Below are 18942 nucleotides of genomic sequence, written 5' to 3'. Positions count from 1 at the left end.
AATGTGCAGTAGTCTGCTTAACCCCCATTTTTGTAATGTTCTGTCAGTGTGTTACAGGTGTTTATTCTAAACCTGTGCTCTTCTTCAGTCCTCCTGGAGATGTGCTCAGTAGAAGTGATGGCTCACATACAGCTTTACTCTAGGCTGTGTCCTAGATCCTTATTCTGGGGGAAATCATGTTTAAATGAATAAATATTTGTGTTAGATAACGGACTAGGCATCCCTGTGTTCTTCATAGATAATTAATAAGGGGTCCCTGTCTTCTTTTTTCGGGAGTTAACAGCAGCACATGGTAACCCATTACTAATTACTGAGGAGTTACTGTGTTCTTCTTTAGGAGTTACTGCAAATCACACCACAGTATTATAAAGTGAGAAACATGTTAACTAATTACTAATTACTGAGGAGTTACTGTGTTCTTCTTTAGGAGTTACTGCAGATCATGTCACAGTATTATAAAGTGAGAAACATGTTAACTAATTACTAATGACTGAGGAGTTACTGTGTTCTTCTTTAGGAGTTACTGCAAATCACACCACAGTATTATAAAGTGAGAAACATGGTAACTAATTACTAATTACTGAGGAGTTACTGCTTTCTTCTTTAGGAGTTACTGCAGATCATACCACAGTATTATAAAGTGAGAAACATGTTAACTAATTACTAATTACTGAGGAGTTACTGTGTTCTTCTTTAGGAGTTACTGCAGATCATACCACAGTATTATAAAGTGAGAAACATGTTAACTAATTACTAATTACTGAGGAGTTACTGTGTTCTTCTTTAGGAGTTACTGCAAATCACACCACAGTATTATAAAGTGAGAAACATGGTAACTAATTACTAATTACTGAGGAGTTACTGTGTTCTTCTTTAGGAGTTACTGCAGATCATGTCACAGTATTATAAAGGGAAATATACATTAATAATGATAATAATAATAATAATAATAATAATAATAATAATAATAACACACATTTAACCTAGCTAACTAACACACACACATTTAACCTAGTTAACACAATTAACCTAGCTAACACACACACATTTCCCCTAGCTAACTTAGCTTGCTAACTAACACACATTTAACCTAGCTAACTAACACACACGCATTTAACTTGCTAACACACATATAACCTAGCTAACTAACCCACACATAAAAGTTAACTTAGCTAGCAAACGAACACACATAACCTAGCTAACTAACACACATTTAAACTAGCTAACCAACACACATAACCTAGCTAACTTAGCTGGCTAACGCTAACTACACACACAACTTAGCTAGCTAACACACATCCTAAAGCTGTTTAACAACCCACAGAGAGTCCTCATCTGATCCGGGGGTAAAATAAGCTGGAAAAGATCTCAATATCTTGATTACTAGTTTATTTTCAATCAAATACAGAAATATGAAAGCAGCAGAGTTTCTCTTAATCCTCCTCCAGCAACAGCAGCACAGCAGAGAATTTACACGAAGGACCCGGAGAGCTGCGTCCGCTGTGAAATTACCGTAATTACCCTAATAATGCGCAGAAAAATAAATCTCTGTGAGACTGCAAAGGCTGAAGATGCACTTTTATAAGGCTGATACCTAGTATTAAAGCAATGATTGTTACATTATTACTGTCTTACAGTCATTCTTAGAGTCTTAGATGCCTTCTGGAGAACTTTCATCAATGTCTTCTGTGCAATAATATTACGTTATAATGTTGTTTTTTTTTCTTCCAAAAATGATGGTTAAGCAGAGTAATACACACTGAAGTATTTTACTATATGTTGCTAATATTTGGAAGGAACTGAGGATAATAAGGTAATTAAGGTTACCACTACTACAAATGGTGTCACTTGCTTAATTCAAATATGCCTTCAATTAATATGCATTTAACTCAAATATGATACTGATTTAGATCTATAGTTCCCCAGGTGGGATGTAAGGGTTTTCAGTAGTTAATGTTGATTTGAGCAGTAATTAATGAATAGTTATTATAAAGGAGACATAATTAGTAAGTAGTTCTCTGGGAGATATGTAAGTCTCAGTAATTATTGTGGAGTTCATAGTGAACTACTATAATCATTAGTTCAGTACTATCTACTGAGTAATTATTCAGTACTCCCTGGTAGTTAATAGAAAATATTTAGGTTTTAATGCAGCACTAATAATTAGTTACTGCTTAGTTACTGCTTAGTTACCTATTAACTATGGAACAGTATTATAAAGTGTTACAGTTATTGTGTCCTTCCGCTAAAATCCACTTTTTCTTGTTCTTTGTGAAATACTATAGGTCTCTGAGTTCTATATGATGCTGCACATGAAACTGTTCATCCACCTCCATTGTCTGCAGTAGCTGGTAAAAGAAAATGTTCAAAAAACGATTCAAACAGAAAAAGCACTGTGTCTACGTTAACCCATGAATTAGAATTCATGGCCTCGCCCAACTTGGCTCGTGACCGCCCACAGGCAGAGCTGAAGGCAGTCAGCCAGGAGCTAACAGTGCTAGGAACAGCATGGCAGTTCATTCCTGTATTATTTGTGCAAATAACACATCAGTGTTATATGCTTTGCCCAGTAATGTATGTTTAAAACAGTTCTGTTTACACTAGTTAAAAGTAAAAATCCACTCCGATTTTGTTTTTGCTGCTTTCTGGACCTGTACTACCCATCTCTGTGTGTAACTATAGGTTTTCATAGGATCTCCGGTGATTTCGCATTTTACTGAGACTCTAAGACTCGGTCAGTGGCTAAACTGCATTAGCAGAGCATTATACATATTGTAAAGTAACATATGACATTGCAAAGACTGTTATAAGTGTAAAAATGTCTTTATTTTAAAACGTTTCTAACTGTTTTCTGTCTCCTGCTGTTGCAATGCTGTTAGCCAATCAGAGGCGATATGTTTGCATGTTTAAATATTCATGAGCAAGAGCCCAAATCCTATCCCTCCTCTCCTCCAATGGACTAAAGCAGCGTTATACCGGATCACCTGAGCTTTTTTTTTTTTTTTTTACAAAAAACATCTCACAGGGCATACAGTCATTCTAGAGACCACAACTAGACATTTAAAATGATTGAAAAACAATGAAATGAGGCCTTTAACAATTGTTTCAGGAGGAAAATGGACCCTAGTGTTGAAGATGGCTTAATGAAGGCTGTCTGGAACTGATGGCCATTTTTGTAAACTTCCCTTGCTATCCATGCCCTCATGTTTTTTTAGCTGGATTTAGATCAGGGCTAAAAGCAGGATTACAAAAATAGTGACGTTATTCTGCTTGTAAAAGTCCTTTGTCAGACGAGTATTGTGAACTGCAGCACTGTCCTGTTGAAAAACCCAGTCAATACCACAAAGATGAGGGCCACTGCAACATCTCCACGTAGCCAGATGCTGTCTGACACACCTACACAACCTGAAGCTTCATTGTTCTTATAGAACGTTTTTTGAGCAGCTGAAAAAAACATTTTTGATTGCAAATGCAGTTGTCAATAAACTGGCTGCTCAATATATTTTGTCTCTTGCTTGTATTTCTTCTTTTTGCATTGTAAAACTCTACATAAAATCTTCTTAAGATACAATAGTGCAACATGCCAATTTTAGCCTTTAGATTTTGATCAGGAGTGTAGGACACTTCACATCCTGATAATGATACATATTTTTCACAATGCAGCACAATTACTATAAATTCAGTGATTTAAAAAAAATAATATAAACACATGAAATACTTTTTTCTTATAACATGTTGAATTACTCTAAAAAATTAAAGTATGTTTTAATATTTCACAATGTTTCAACTGAAATGAAATTAAATGTGCATCTAATTTAGAGTCATAAGCATGAGGCCAATAACTTTTAATACAGTTTTTCCTGGTCCTGTAACCCCCTTGTACTGCACATTTTCCAAAATTGCTCTGCTTTAACTCTCCTCTGCTACTCTAAAATCACGTATTAATGAACTAATAAATTGATCAGGTGTATTGGGAAAAGAAAAATCATTAAGTGAGCAGAACAGGGGGTGCAGGACCACTGTTTTCTATGAAGACAGAAGTTAATGTCTTAAATTAAAAAGCCTGCAGAAACACAAAACTGTCGTAAACTGAAATGTCCCAATTCCCATTTTTAAATTTTGAAAACTTACCCACCCTCACTTACACTTCAAACAAGACGATAGGGTTTGGCACAAGAATTGGGACAGACAACAACATTAACACTTAGCCGTGGTTGCTGAGTTACCCTGTTCTGATAGCTGCAAAAAGACTGCTGTGTTTTGCAACAGAATTCAAAATAGAGTGGAATACTAAACAATAGATGTTTTTCTACCGTCCCACAAAATATATAGTCATATTGCACAGCGCTACCTAATCATGGTGTGTATCAGTTGCCCTGGGTAAAACTAAAACAGTTTAACAATTACAGAGTCTGACCTTTGACCTCTAGTGCGGCGTATTTCGCAACATTATTTTCATCAGCTCTGCACCGGTATTCTCCAGAGTCGTCTTTATTCAGGTCTGAGATGAGAAGAGAGAAATTCCTGGATTTTGGTTGATCGAACATCCAAACTCTGCCGCTGTAGGATTGAGTCTCATTAGACACTGAGATCTTATCTTCAGACCCCGGCTTTGAGAAGAACCATGTGACTCTCTGAGGATTGATCTTTCTGTCTTCAGGACAAAAGCAGGGCAGCAGCACAGACTCTCCTGGAGATTTGATGAAACTGTTCTCACCTTCATTCATCACAGAACATCCTGTAGAGCAACAGATCCAAAATACACACAATCAGCATCACATTAACCTTAACTACACTGTGTTAAGATCTGTTAAACATGATTTGTGATGTAAAATGTTATAAACTCTTCATGGAACACAGAAGCTGAATCAGAGCTGAGTAACTGTAGAATTTGTATTCAATTACAGAATAATCACTCCCATTTCTCTTTTCTACCCCTACCCCTTGTTTTCGAGTATAATTCTTCCCCTTGAAACAGAGTTACATCAGGAACAGGTGAAATTCTCCCACTAAGAATTAAGAAACCTTTCGAGCTCCTGTAGGCGACTCTGTCAGGCTGATGTGACTGAAGTGCAGCGCTAAAGTTCAGCAACCAAGTTCATTTTAGAGCATCACATCTTCAAACAGGTACGGAGCCTCTAAGGTGACATTGTGTTAAAAAAAATAATGTGTGGCCATGACTTATTAAGGCATGGTAATGAGATCCTAAGGCGTTGCCACGACTTATTAAGGTGTGGGAATGAGATCCTAATGCATGGGCACGACGAACAAGATAATTAAGTTGTAGCCAGAAAATAATATATATATATTTTGCAAATTAATGCCAAAATAAATGCTCCGATCCAAGGATAATCTTTTGTATAAAAATGGAGAATTGGTTTATTTTTATTTTAATCTTGTAATGAATTATAGTGATATTTTGGAGTCTCTTGCAGTGAGACACGGAATAATTCTAAGTAAAAGACACTTAATTCTCATACTAAAAGCTGATTGGCTCAGATGCAGACAGTATGCAGACCTGTTTATCTTTATTAGGCAGTAATATTGTGCACAACCCCTGAGAGCTGCTCGCTTTGTTAGCTGCAAAAAAAAGGACCTTTTCCCCACACCTTAATAAGTCGTGGCCACGCCTTAGGATCTCATTTTGACGCCTTAATAAGTCATGGCAACGCATACATTTTTTTAACATTATGTCACCTTAGAGGCTCCGTAAAAAGGGGGCAGGCGATGCTGCAATTAATTATAATTTACCAACCTTTACTTCCTCTGTGATGGGGAGCTGAAATTTTCCCTTTCCACCTTAAATTCTGCAGCCTCTGCCAGCTGTTTTACTGTTTAAGGTGGAGCATGAAAGTTGGCTAGCCAGCTAACTACTGAGGTGAACTGCTATCATTTTTTATGCTCATTATAAAGAAAATACCCAAAAGACAATAAAACAAATTTTCTCTAAGAAAATACTCATATTTGTGGGTTTCTTTGGTCGCTTGTGCCGCCATCTTTCCATTGATTCTCATAGCTCTCCATTTGGAGTGTTCCTTAAAAAAATCTCAGTTTGAGGGGTCATGTAGTCCTAACACTTCCCCTAACCTCCCACTCCAGCCTAACAAGAATCAGTACACCCCACCTCTAGGTGTGCCCACACAAAACAGAGGGGTAGGGGTAAGTGGGAGGGCCAAGGGGTGAATTGGGATTGGGTCTTACTGCCAACATTCACCACCTTTAGTGCTTTGGCACATAGCTTGTTTTATAAATGGTTACCAGTGAATAGGGGTTGCATGACTAGTAGTTTTCATTAGTTGATTAGTTTTTTTTTAAGTAATCAGTTAGTAAAGTAGTCATCATTTTCATAGCAAATCTTATAGCAAACTCTTTAATGTGCTGTTTGCTAGTTTGACAACAGCAATGACTGCATGAAAAATTTAAATAATACACCCAATACACCTAATATTACACCTCGTCTCTCACAGTGAAAATGTAATTATAGAACAGAAGTAATAGACATGTTATAATATTCCATTCAATTTTCTTCCTTGTGCGCTGCAGTAAACAATTTTAAGCATGAACTGCTTCTGTGAATTGCTGCTGATTTTTCCTCCTCTGACGAGTAAACTACTTGATTAATCTATGGAACTCCTGCCAGTAACATGATGACTGTATGATGTGCATTTTCTCAAAGCAGCTTCCACCAAAATGAATCTCTGGTAATGTTTGATTTACCTCTGATATAAAGGGAGACAGCAGTTGTGTATTTCTCGTTGACGCCACACAGATACAGTCCTTCATCTTCTTCAGTGAGGTGGGAGATGATTAGAGATAAATCTCCTGGAGGATTCTGAGTCAGTCTCTGAACTCTGCCTCTGTATCTCTGACTCTTACTGTCCTCTGGAAACACTGAGTAGTCAGCTGTGTATAAACCTTGTATGATCCTCTTGTTATATCCCCACGTCAGTGTGTTTGGGTTGTGCTGCAGGTCTTCACAGGAGCAGGGCAGCACCACCGAATCTCCCACAGACTTAGTGATGGATCCTTTCATACCTCTCGATACAGAACATCCTGCAGAAACACCACACCAACATCACCTGATATTAACTGTTATTATATTATTATGATCATTCTGATTCTGAAACTAATTCTAACTCTTCTGTTGGGAGGACTAGCACACACACACACACACACACACACACAGACACAGAGAGACAGAAACACACAGAATTAGTCTCTAGATCTTAACTACACTCCTTCCTGCTCTGTTAAAAAATATCAGTCTGCTCAGCTCAAGTTGGTGAAGCTGGTTAAGATGCTTGAGCAGTGAAGGGTTTTGGTATTTTTGGGGTTTTATGGTTTAGCTGATCTACATGCATAATTAACCAGAACAAGATAACCAGTATGACCAAACATGCAAAAATCTAATTAGATTAGTAATTAGCTGATTAACCAGCTAGTCTACCATCACAGGTTTAGACCGTCTCAAACCAGCTACATACAAAATCTGAATTTAAAATGGATTATTCAGCAAAGATAGCTGGAGTTTCTGGCTGGATTTTACATCCTCATGTACATCAAATGTGTAACTTTATTCATTAGACTAGCTGCACTTTTCAAACATTTACAATAACATGCTAACTTGTAATTTGAATATTTTCTCTTTAATAATGTGAGACATTACTGGCTTTTTAGTGAGAGTAATGAGTCATGGATCTCTTCCAAGGTTTAAATTAAACTCTCACCAGTGATATTTAAAAAATATATTGTATTTTACTTGTAGTTTGAGACAAATATGAAGGTTTACAGGTTTTCAGACAGTTTGAATACATTAACTCTGCTTTTATAGAAAGAACATCTAACTCATATATGACACAAATTTCTGACTTATGTACTAAAATAGAAAATAGTCACGCTCTGTGGCAGAACCAGTAAGAATCTTAGTTTATACATATGTATATATATATGGTTGCTATGCTGTCTCTACTAGTTGCTAAGCTGTTTGTGCACAACTGTGACTGCAAGATAGATAGATAGATAGATAGATAGATAGATAGATAGATACTTTATTGATCCCGAAGGAAATTTAGCAGCCAGTAGCAGTTACACAACACAGTCGAAACTAACAGTACACAGTAGAAACAAACAATAAGTATTGTAAAATAAAATAAGAGAGCACAGTGAGGAATATAAGACTCTAAACTATAAAATTATAAACTGAGACTTAAAAATATATACATAAATATATAAATACAAAAAAACTATACAAAGTGTGAAAGTAATCAGTCATAGATATGAGGTAGTGCAGTAAAATAATAATTTAAGTATAGAAGTTATCAGCAGATATGACAATATTAAACATAAACCTGTGCAAGTATTGTATTTAAGTAAGGTGCGTAGTGTAGTGTCCAGGAGTGCAAAAGTACAGGATGTACAGTAAAGTGTCCAGGAGTGAAAAGGTACAGAGTGTACAGTAAAGTGCCAAGTGTCCAGGGATGCAAATGAACAGTATATACAGTAAAAAGGCAAAAGAGTCCAAGGGTGTAGATGTGTAGATGTGTAGGGTGCTTTCCAGTACAGATAAAAAAGGCTGATTAAGAAAGCACATATTGAGACTCGTTCCTCATCTGTCCTCTCTCTTCCGGCTCCACTGGGAGGAGTTGAAGAGTCTGATGGCTCTCGGAACGAACGATCTTCTCAGTCTGTCCGTAGAGCAGCTCTGTGACAAGAGCCTGCCACTGAAACTGCTCCTCTGATCCATGATGATGAAATGCAGTGGGTGACCATCATCATCCATGATGGAGAGTAGTTTTTGCAGTGTCCTCCTCTCTGCCACCGTTACCACAGAGTCTAGCTCCACACCAACCACGGACCCCGCACGCCTGACCAGCTTGTCCAGACGCATCTCGTCCCTCTTCTTCATGCTTCCTCCCCAGCACACCACAGCATAGAAAAGACAGCTGGACACCACAGTCTGATAAAACATCAGCAGGAGCTTCCGACAGACCCCAGCCTCCTCAGGAAGTAGAGCCGGCTCTGCCCCTTCTTGTACAGGATGTCTGTGTTGGCTGACCAGTCCAGCTTATCATCCAGATGCAGTCCGAGATACCTGTAGGTTTTCACCATCTCCACATCAACTCCCACAATGGATACTGGCTGTATGGGTGGCCTGGCCCTGCGGAAGTCCACCACCATCTCCTTGGTCTTGGAGGTGTTCAACAGCAGGTTGTTTCTATTGCACCACGTCACAAAGTCTTTCACCAGGTGTCTGTACTCCTCCTCCTTTCCTCCCCGTATACAGGCCACAATGGCAGTGTCGTCTGAAAACTTCTGCATGTGGCACGTCTCAGAGTTGTACTGGAAGTCTGAGGTGTAGAGTGTGAACAGGAACGGGGAGAGCACAGTCCCCTGTGGTGCTCCTGTGCTGCAGACCACAGTCTCTGATGTACAGTCCTTCAATCTGACATACTGAGGTCTGTCAGTGAGGTAGTCTGTGATCCAGGAGACCAAATATGAATCCACCTGCATCCCCACCAGCTTGTCTTTCAGTAGGAGAGGCTGAATGGTGTTGAAAGCACTGGAAAAATCAAAGAACATGACTCTCACAGTGCTGCCTCCTCTGTCCAGATGAGAGTGGGTCCGGTGGAGAAAGTACAGTATGGCATCATCCACTCCCACTTTCTCTCTGTAGGCAAATTGCAAGGGGTCCATTGCATGTTGAACCTGGGGTCTGAGGTGGTGTAGAAGCAGACGTTCCAGGGTCTTCATGATATGTGATGTAAGGGCGACAGGCCTGAAGTCATTGAGCTCACTGGGGTGCGTCTTCTTGGGTACTGGAACCAGGCATGATGTCTTCCACAGCGTGGGGACCCTCCCCAAACGCAGACTCAGGTTGAAGATGTGCTGCAGGGGAGCCCCCAGCTCAGCTGCACAGGACTTTAGTAGTCTGGGACACACTTTGTCCGGCCCAGCTGCCTTTCTTGGGTGGAGTCTCCTTAGTTCACCTCTAACCTGGTCAGCAGTGAAGGTGTGCAGAGGGGGAGGAGGAGGGGGGACTACAGTGGTGCTGGTGGTCAGGACAGCTGAGTGTGGGGAGGAGGGGGGAGCGGGGGCTGAGTTGCTTGATGAGATGAAGGGGGGTGTGGAGGAGGTGTCTGCCAGAGCTGTAGGGTCTTGAACAGGGCAGTCAAACCGGTTGTAGAAGGTGTTGAACTCATTGGCTCTCTCTATTTCACCATCTGCGGCACTGTCCATCCTCTGCTTACAGCCAGTGTTTGTCTTCATTCCATTCCATACCTCCCTCATGTCATTTTCCCTCAGCTTCTGCTCCACCTTCTTCCTGTAGGACTCCTTGGCCTCTCGCAAATGGACTTTGAGCTCCCTCTGTACGCTCCTAAGCTCCTCCTGGTTGTTATCTTTAAAGGCCCTCTTCTTCTTGTTTAGAAGGCCTTTAACGTTGCTGGTTATCCAGGGCTTGTTGTTAGCAAAGCAACGCACAGTTTTCACAGGAACAACAATGTCCATGCAAAAGTTCATGTAGTCCGTCATGCAATGTGTAGTCCCCTCAATGTCAATGTGTGCAGCTTGAAGTTGATGAATGTATTCATAAGAAAGGGTTTCCACAACTATTTAGACATACAGTGTAAATGTTTTCTGGTGAAGAGAAATATTAACCTTTCACCCAAAGTAGAAAATGTGCATACTGTTCTATATTTAGAGTTAATGTGTATGTAAATGAACAGCTATAAATATTCACTCCCTCATACATATTAATTTATGAAGTGGTGGAAAATATGTGAGGACTGTAGTTAATTTGGTGTCAAAAAGTGTGACTGAAAAAAGAAGCTGTATGAAACTGTATGTGTGAATTACGCCTCAGTCTATGTTAAACTGATCTCAGCTGAGACTTTCATGTTTAAACACCACTGATCAAAACGTCTGTTCCTCTAAATAGTTAAATGAGTAAAAGATGAACTGATCTCTAAAAGGGAGAAAGTTAAAGAATAAAACACTCTGCTGGTAAAAAACAGCTTATCCAGCTCTTCATCAGCTTAGATTATAGTTTTATATGAGTTTGATGGTTTAGCTGATCTACAAACAGGATTAACCTGATCAAGCTACCAGTATGACTAAGCCTGACCAGCATTAAGAAGCTGCTCGACCATCATGACCAGTTTAACCAGAACACCAAACGGGTCAACCGCCATTACCAGCAGCTATAAAAAAAATGTTTAACCAGAATATTCAGCATAACCAGCACAACCAAGCTGATCAACCAGTATAATCAGCATTACCAAACTGATCAACCAGCATTACCAAACTGATCAACCAGCATAACCAGCATTACCAAGCTGATCAACCAGTATAACCAGAATTACCAAACTGATCAACCAGCATAACCAGCATTACCAAACTGATCAACCAGCATAACCAGCATTACCAAGCTGATCAACCAGCATAATCAGCATTACCAAACTGATCAACCAGCATTACCAAACTGATCAACCAGCATAACCAGCATTACCAAGCTGATCAACCAGTATAACCAGCACTATTAAGCTGATCAACCAGCATAACCAGCATTACCAAACTGATTAACCAGTATAACCAGCACTACTAAGCTGATCAACCAGCATAACCAGCATTACCAAACTGATCAACCAGTATAACCAGTATTACCAAGCTGATCAACCAGCATAACCAATCTGATCAACCAGCATAACCAGCATTACCAATCTGATCAACCAGCATAACCAGCATTACCAAGCTGATCAACCAGCATTACCAAGCTGATCAACCAGCACTATTTAGCTGATCAACCAGCATAACCAGCATTACCAAACTGATGAACCAGCATAACCAGCATTACCAAACTGATCAACCAGCATAACCAGCATTACCAAACTGACCAACCAGCATTACCAAGCTGATCAACCAGCATAACCAGCATTACCAAACTGATCAACCAGTATAACCAATCTGATCAACCAGCATAACCAGCATTACCAATTTGATTTACCAGCATGACATGTCCAGAGAGGCTTTTATTCTATTAGATAAATAAGCAGTAATTTATTGTTAAATATTAAATTTTAGTAACTCTACACTATTTAGGTAAAGTTTCTCTCAGTTTATGTTCAGCATTGTGAGCTACAGGGTGAAGTGAGTAATTTGAGGAGGTCCCTTTTAAAAAAAGAAACACTTTCCTGGTTAATGTTTGTAAAAATTCACACAGGGTGTCTACAGGTTTGACCAAGTGAAAATTAAGACATTTTTAAAACTTTTTAATACCATTTTCCACATAAAATGAAGACCAACTCGCAAGATCAAACACGTTAAAATAAAAAACAATGGATTATTTACGTTTAATCTAGCTGCTTGAAAACTTCAAATGTGAATGCACAAGACAGACAATACGAGACACAAATATTACAATTTTCTCACTGTACAGTATACACAATGAAACTTTATACACAACAAAATTCAAACACTGACAACAGCATAATACAATACACGCTCACACGCGCACACGCGCACACACACACACAAACACACACACTAGGCCATCAGTTTTTCTGATTCACACTCCAGCTCACGCTCAACCCCTTTCAGTTCTGATATTTTTTCTCTGAAACACTTTCTAAGTATGTTTGTTTGATTTTGTGATCAGGCACCCTAGAACAGCTCTGTGATGCATTTTTACGGTCCGGTAAACATTTTTATTGTAATTAAATACAAAAAGCAAGATATTATTTGCCTGTTTTAATAAGCACAATTTTTAAATACCTTATACAAATAAGAGTGAATAATAATAATAATAATAATAATAATAATAATAATAATAATAATAATTATTATTATTATTATTATTATTATTATTATATATTTAAATATATTGTATTTTATAAATATATATTGTATATTTATATATTTATTGTATATTATATTTAATATATATGTATTATTTATTCACTCTTATCTGTATTAGGTATTTTAAATATGAGAATGAGTAAATAAAATAAAAAGTATTATTAAATTTTATTAAAAATTGTACTTATTAAAACAGACAAATAATATGTTGCATTTCGTATTTAATTACAATAAAAATGTTTACCGGACCGTGAAAACAAATGCATCACAGAGCTGTTCTAGGGTGCCTCTCTTCTAGGGCCCTACATCTGTTACATCCTTGCTTTATGACGCCTCCGGAAACAGAAACATAGCGTGATTTTCACTCCACCAGGTGAGTGAGTCTGAGAGGACCCCTGCATAAGTTGAAGTTGTTTAATCACTGTTTAATTCATCTCTCTCTCTCTCTCTCTCTCTCTCTCTCTCTCTCTCTCTCTCTCTCTCTCTCTCTCTCTCTCTCTCTCTCTCGCGCGCGCTCTCTCCATATACTTAATAGCAGCGTAGCATGTGTGCGCAGCACTATGCGTGTGTAGTACGCATGCCGGTGTTTAGTTTTGCGTACCATTTCGTACGCCTGGGAAATGAGACTGGGTTGCATTTCCACCCCCGAAGTTCAACACATGACTGACGGAATTATCCCCCCCCCCCCTAAATTTAGCTCCGCAAATTTAAGACATTTTGGTTGAAAATGTAAGACAAAATAAGACTTTTCAAGGCCTTATTTGACAAAAAAGAAATTGAATACCATTTAAGACTTTTTAAGGACCCGTGGCCACCCTGTACACAGTAAATGCAAGTTATATTCAGGAAATTAAACTTAAGAATGGATTCTGTGTATAAAACAATGTGCATATTGTTGAAATATGTGTACACAGTAAATAACAGCAGGGTTATTTGTCGTAACTTTAAGTTTATCAGTGTCTGTAGGTTTTTTTTATGAATTCTACAGTTTAGTTTTGTAGAAAAGTTACTTTAAAATCAGAAGAGGTAAAGAACACGTGTTTGATCAGGATAGTAAAGTACAGGAGTGAGAATCTAAATGTAAAACAAACAATAAAAATCTATTCTGATCATGATATTAAATTATCCAATGATAAGATTTGGGTGAAATGATTTCCTAAAGCTTTCAACTCCAAGAGAGACAGTTATACTTTCCTTACATGCTCTATATCTAGCAGCGTAACTAGAACTGCTGTGCATCTGCTTTATGATAAATCAACAGCCAATATTTCATGTAAAAATCTAACTAGGCACAACAAAACAAAACGACACAATAATCAACAAATAAACACTTAAATTAAAGATATTAACCATCCGTGCCTCACAGCCCCTCCACCCTGCGCTCTTTAACCCTTTGATGTCAAAAGTTAACATGGGTCAAAAGTGAATCGGCTGAGTTTTAATTTTCTATATCTTAGTTATAAATTAATTCAGTCATTGAGTATCCAAAGTATTCCTCAATTAACTTGTTTTTAATCATAGTACATCCTTATTTAATTTTTTTCTTTCTTACCTTTTGAATAAAAGCTCTTTTTATTCATTGCACACATGCGTCAAAAATGTGTGCATTAGAGGGGTAGTGATACAAAAAGAGCTTTTATACAAAATTTAATAAGGATATATGTTGATCAAAAACAAGATAAATGAGGAACACCTTGGATACTGAATGACTGAATTAATTTATTGCTAAGATATATCATAAAAACTCTCAGTTATGTAGGAAATGAATGCGTTTTTGACCCATGTTACGCATTAAAGGGTTAAGTCTAAATTTCTTACAGTTCATAGCGTCAGTTACTACAGTATAGTAGAAAAGTGTTTTATAGTGTCTATTTTTGTGTTCTTGCTATATTTGTTTAGCTCATCTACTCAAATTCTACAATTATTTTCTTTGATTTTAGAGAAGGTTTAATAATCTTGTGATTTATCTTTACATATTGTGATTAGTACTAAAATATTATTCAGAAACACGCCTGTTAAACGAGTGTGAACATTCAGGAAAGAATACTGTCTCTTCTAAAAAAACATTCAAGATCAGAGAGAGAGAAATACACTAATAATACCAATAAAATAACTACAATAAAACACTATTAAACACACATACACACACACACACACTATTCACATGAAGAACTTACCTGAAATCTCATGCAGCACACAGTAGAGCAGATACACCCAGAGCAGCATCTTCAATCAGACGCTGATTTTGTCTTTTTTTTGGCGGCAAGCCGTTAAGAAAAATAAGGAAATAGGAGAAACATGTAAAGAGTAGAAGTTAAAAAGTAATAATTACTCCAGTAAAGTATAGATGATACAGAAATCTATATTTCTACTGAAGTAAGATAACAGAGTAGTTGTACTTCATTACTCGACACCTCTGTTCAACTACTGTCACAGACTAAACTGACTCAGTATTAAAGTCACAGTGCTGAACAGTTCACACTCCTGATGTGAGGAATCCCTCTAGTGTTAGATTTGCATATTTAGCACAAAATCTTCTTCAGCACTTCTCTCTTCTTACACTGATGTCCAATCTAAGTCATATCTAAATGCTCCCTGGCAAACTGAAGCCATTTTTGGCATTTAGACTCGATAAGTGACTCGATAGACTAGATGAGTGGATTATTTAAGGCTACACAGCAGTTTATTCCCAATTCTTGGAATTCCCTTTAACATTATGCAACGTGTGGAAATGCTCTTACTTTCACGATTAAACATATCCCTACATCCTAGTATTGTTTGTTTATGATGTGATTTTACCAAATGTTTTTTACAATCATTCAAGTTTCCGTCCTTGAAGATTATATTTCTCCACTCTCTTTTAACTTGAACATTTTTTTTAACTTAATTTTAGTAGTTTTAGCCTCTAACCTCCTTAGATGTTTACATTACTTGATGCGTGCCGATAATTTGACCCTTCTGAAACAGATTAGCATTTTTTTTCATGACCACAGGATGTGTATTTCCACATGGTTGTTTAACGAATGAGAAGCTACTCACTGCATCAGTTAGAGTTAGATAACATATCTTGTTGCCAGCTGAAACATAATCACCCAAGCAGTAATTATCTAATGGGGGGCTCTTACCTCTTTACTTAAATTAAGGTGGGGACCTTTTTGTCCAGGCAGTGTATGTACTATATACTAATCTTAATAGTGAGATTTTGGAAGGTTATTAAGATACAAACCTGTTTTGTACTAACATGGATTAATTACGCATGAAGCATCCAGCAGTTATGATGTATAATGTTTTACATTTTTGTATGTATGTATATGTTGCTAATACTGTTCCACAGTGTCCAGAAACCCCAAACGTGTCTCCTTTTTCTTACCAATTCTCCTCCTCTCCTCCGTGACCCGGAAACTCATTTTGTGACGCCTGTCCGAATACCACAGGAGACGAAAGGAAGCACTTTAAATCCTCCTCGAAGAAGCTTCCAACAGAGGACACATGAGAGCATCCTACTCCGGAAGTCTTTTAGGGATTTTCGAATAACATCACTGCATCCCAGCCCACAGAGCACATGAAAATGGAAACAGTTAACCTCGTTTTAACAGTTTGTTAAAACGATGTTTAATCTGTTCATGCAGATTACTGCATATGCATTGGTAGAAGGCTGTGAGCAAACCTACACAATTATAAAACACTTTTTTTAAGTTTAATTCACAATCAGCGCTGTTAAAATTTCTGGCATGAATAAAGAAAACAAGCGTTTTGCTGATGCAATATGACTTTCTCTGTGTTATCTAAACCCTATCAGTTATTCATTAATTCACTTTAAGTCTGCTCTATAAGGAAATCTCACATAAGCATTCATTGGACAAAATATATGTGTTTAATGTTTTAAACTACATCTTACTGACAGAACGTTCAGGCTAATCAGGCTAATGTACTTTGAAGCTTGATATGCTTGTTAAAGTTATGATCTCTAGAATTTGGAATTGTGTTAATTGGTTTCTTGTTTTTTTTTTTTTTTTCTTCATATGCGGAGCTCTATCCAGAAGCTTTGATTGGCTGGGCAGGATCCAGCATGTGCTAAAAGTGAGCGTTGTGATTGGCTCAGTTAATCGGTAGTCAACATCCTATCTAAAAGGGAACAGCTGTCCAATTTTCGTAATTACAGCTCCTCTCCTCTCTTCTCCTCCATTCCTCCACCTTTTTCCAGGGTAGAGGAGGAGGAGTAGGAGTAGAGGAGTAGGAGTTCTGTACACAGCTGCTGTCTTCAATTTTCTTTAGTAGCTCCTCCCTTTCTGCTTTGCAGTGCATTGTGGGATAATAAACCACACTCAAAAACCAACCATTTTAGAAATTGTATCATGAATATTTGAGTACACTCTACTTTTACACTTTGATCTATACCATGTACGACATTCTCAAAAACTTATTTAGTGACACACCTGCACTCATTCAACAACATGAAGAAAGTGAATTGTTGGCTTTCATGTAAGAATGCTGTCAGTCCTCAGAACAGACCTTCAAGATGAGAGAGGAGCCTTTTTTCTCAGGCTCCGTCCACACAAACCCGGGTATTTTTAAAAACAGGTTTTTGTCTCCGTTTTGGCCTTCTGTCCACACGAAAACGGCGTTTTTGGTCACTGAAAACTGAGGTTTTCGAAAATGCCTTCCAAGGTGGAGATTTTTTGAAAACTCCGCTCTAGTGGAGCCGTGTGGACGGGGAAAAATTGAGATTTTTGAAAACGCTGACGTCACACAGCGAGTCTGTGCATGTCTGCTTTTCGTTTACGAGCTGGAGGGGACACTTTTTTCGGCGCATCAACAGCGAACTCCAGCCGTTTAAAGCATATTTACACCCAGCTGATCCAACTAATGAACTAACTGCCCTCTCTGACCGAACAGCGCAGAATTACACAGAACCAGCTTTAAACGCTGTAACACGTTTTACCAGTGTAGCTGAGACCAGTGATAGTGGTGTTTACTGTTCTACACGCTACTCTATCAGTATGAGCTTTAATTATACTGGTCCAGCACCACCCTGGATATACTGACAGACCAGCTACACCAGCAAACTCAAAATACATAATTTAATTTTGTGTGACGGATGTGTGTGTGACGGGTGTGTGAATGTGCATGTGTGCGTGAACAGTTGGTCCTGGGTTTGGGGCTGACTGAGCATGGACACCTGTGGGACATGGTTGCGTAGGGCGGGTTTTTGCCCTCCCTACCGCTCCACGCTGCTCTCCGCCGATCGTCACTGCCGTTCCTGGGGGGGTGGGCGTCCTTGGGTCCATGGGTGCGTGGCCGGATGCCCTAATGTGGTCTCTGGCCTGCCCCCTTGGTGGCCGTGGCCTGGGGGTGGCTTGGGCCCCCTTGGCGTGGGGGGGGGGCCTGCCGGGTGTCGGGCTGTTCCCAGGTGCTTGGGATCTCGGGGGCCGCATGCTCGGCTCGTGCAGGGGGTGCTGGCCTGCCGGGGGGCGGGCTGCTCACTTCCTTTGCCTCTCTGGGCTCTTGCTCTTTGCCATGGGGGCTTCGTCTGGAGTCTCCCCCGTCCTCATCTGGGGTGTGCACATGGTTACCATCGGGATGTGTGGCCGCGGGTCTTCTGGGCTCCTAATGGGCTGTGGATGGTCTGGGTCCACTGGGTTCTTCCCTATCTGCCTCTGGATCGCAGGGGCATGGTGGCGGTTTCTTGCCTCCATTGTGGTAGGCATTTCATGACATAATCCGTAACACATGACATATTTTTGCAAAAAAACAATAGAATAGAAGTAACTGTGCGTGTGTGTGTATGTATTTATGTGTATGTATTAATATGCATGTATATTTATGTATGTGTGTATATGTATAAGCATATGTATAGTTAGATATTTGAGTATGTGTATATATGTATGTTTGTTTATTTTATGTTTATTTTATTTTATTATTATTATTTTTTTTAGTTTGTTTGTTTTTTGTTCAGTTTTTTTTTTCTTTTTCTTCTTCTTGTACCCCCCTCCTGTACCTCACACTCCGATCCTTCCAACCCTGAACTCCCACAACTATATCCACACAAAATATATATATATATATATAAAAAAAATTATAATAATAAAA

The 18942-nt window shown here is 38.6% G+C and overlaps 1 protein-coding gene and 1 long non-coding RNA gene across 40 annotated transcripts in view; one reads left to right on the top strand and one right to left on the bottom strand.

Annotated features, from left to right (window-relative positions):
• The window catches only part of LOC103046516 (polymeric immunoglobulin receptor), a 235265-nt gene that overhangs the window by 21790 nt on the left and 194533 nt on the right, over positions 1-18942 (bottom strand). For 7 of the 39 annotated variants that reach the window (XM_049486335.1, XM_049486330.1, XM_049486305.1 and 4 more), the window contains one exon: positions 4418-4738. The exons of 30 other annotated variants lie outside the window; for them this stretch is intronic. In XM_049486335.1, coding sequence (XP_049342292.1) covers positions 4418-4738 — 321 coding nt within the window. The remainder of the gene's footprint in view (positions 1-4417; positions 4739-18942) is intronic. 2 more of the 39 variants (XM_049486308.1, XM_049486314.1) reach the window with 1 other exon arrangement.
• The window catches only part of LOC125806731 (uncharacterized), a 220008-nt gene that overhangs the window by 11301 nt on the left and 189765 nt on the right, over positions 1-18942 (top strand). The window lies entirely within an intron of this gene.

The sequence above is a fragment of the Astyanax mexicanus genome, chromosome 13 (assembly GCF_023375975.1).
Source record: "Astyanax mexicanus isolate ESR-SI-001 chromosome 13, AstMex3_surface, whole genome shotgun sequence".
NCBI lineage: Eukaryota > Metazoa > Chordata > Actinopteri > Characiformes > Acestrorhamphidae > Astyanax > Astyanax mexicanus.
This window is presented reverse-complemented; position numbering and strand designations above follow the sequence as displayed.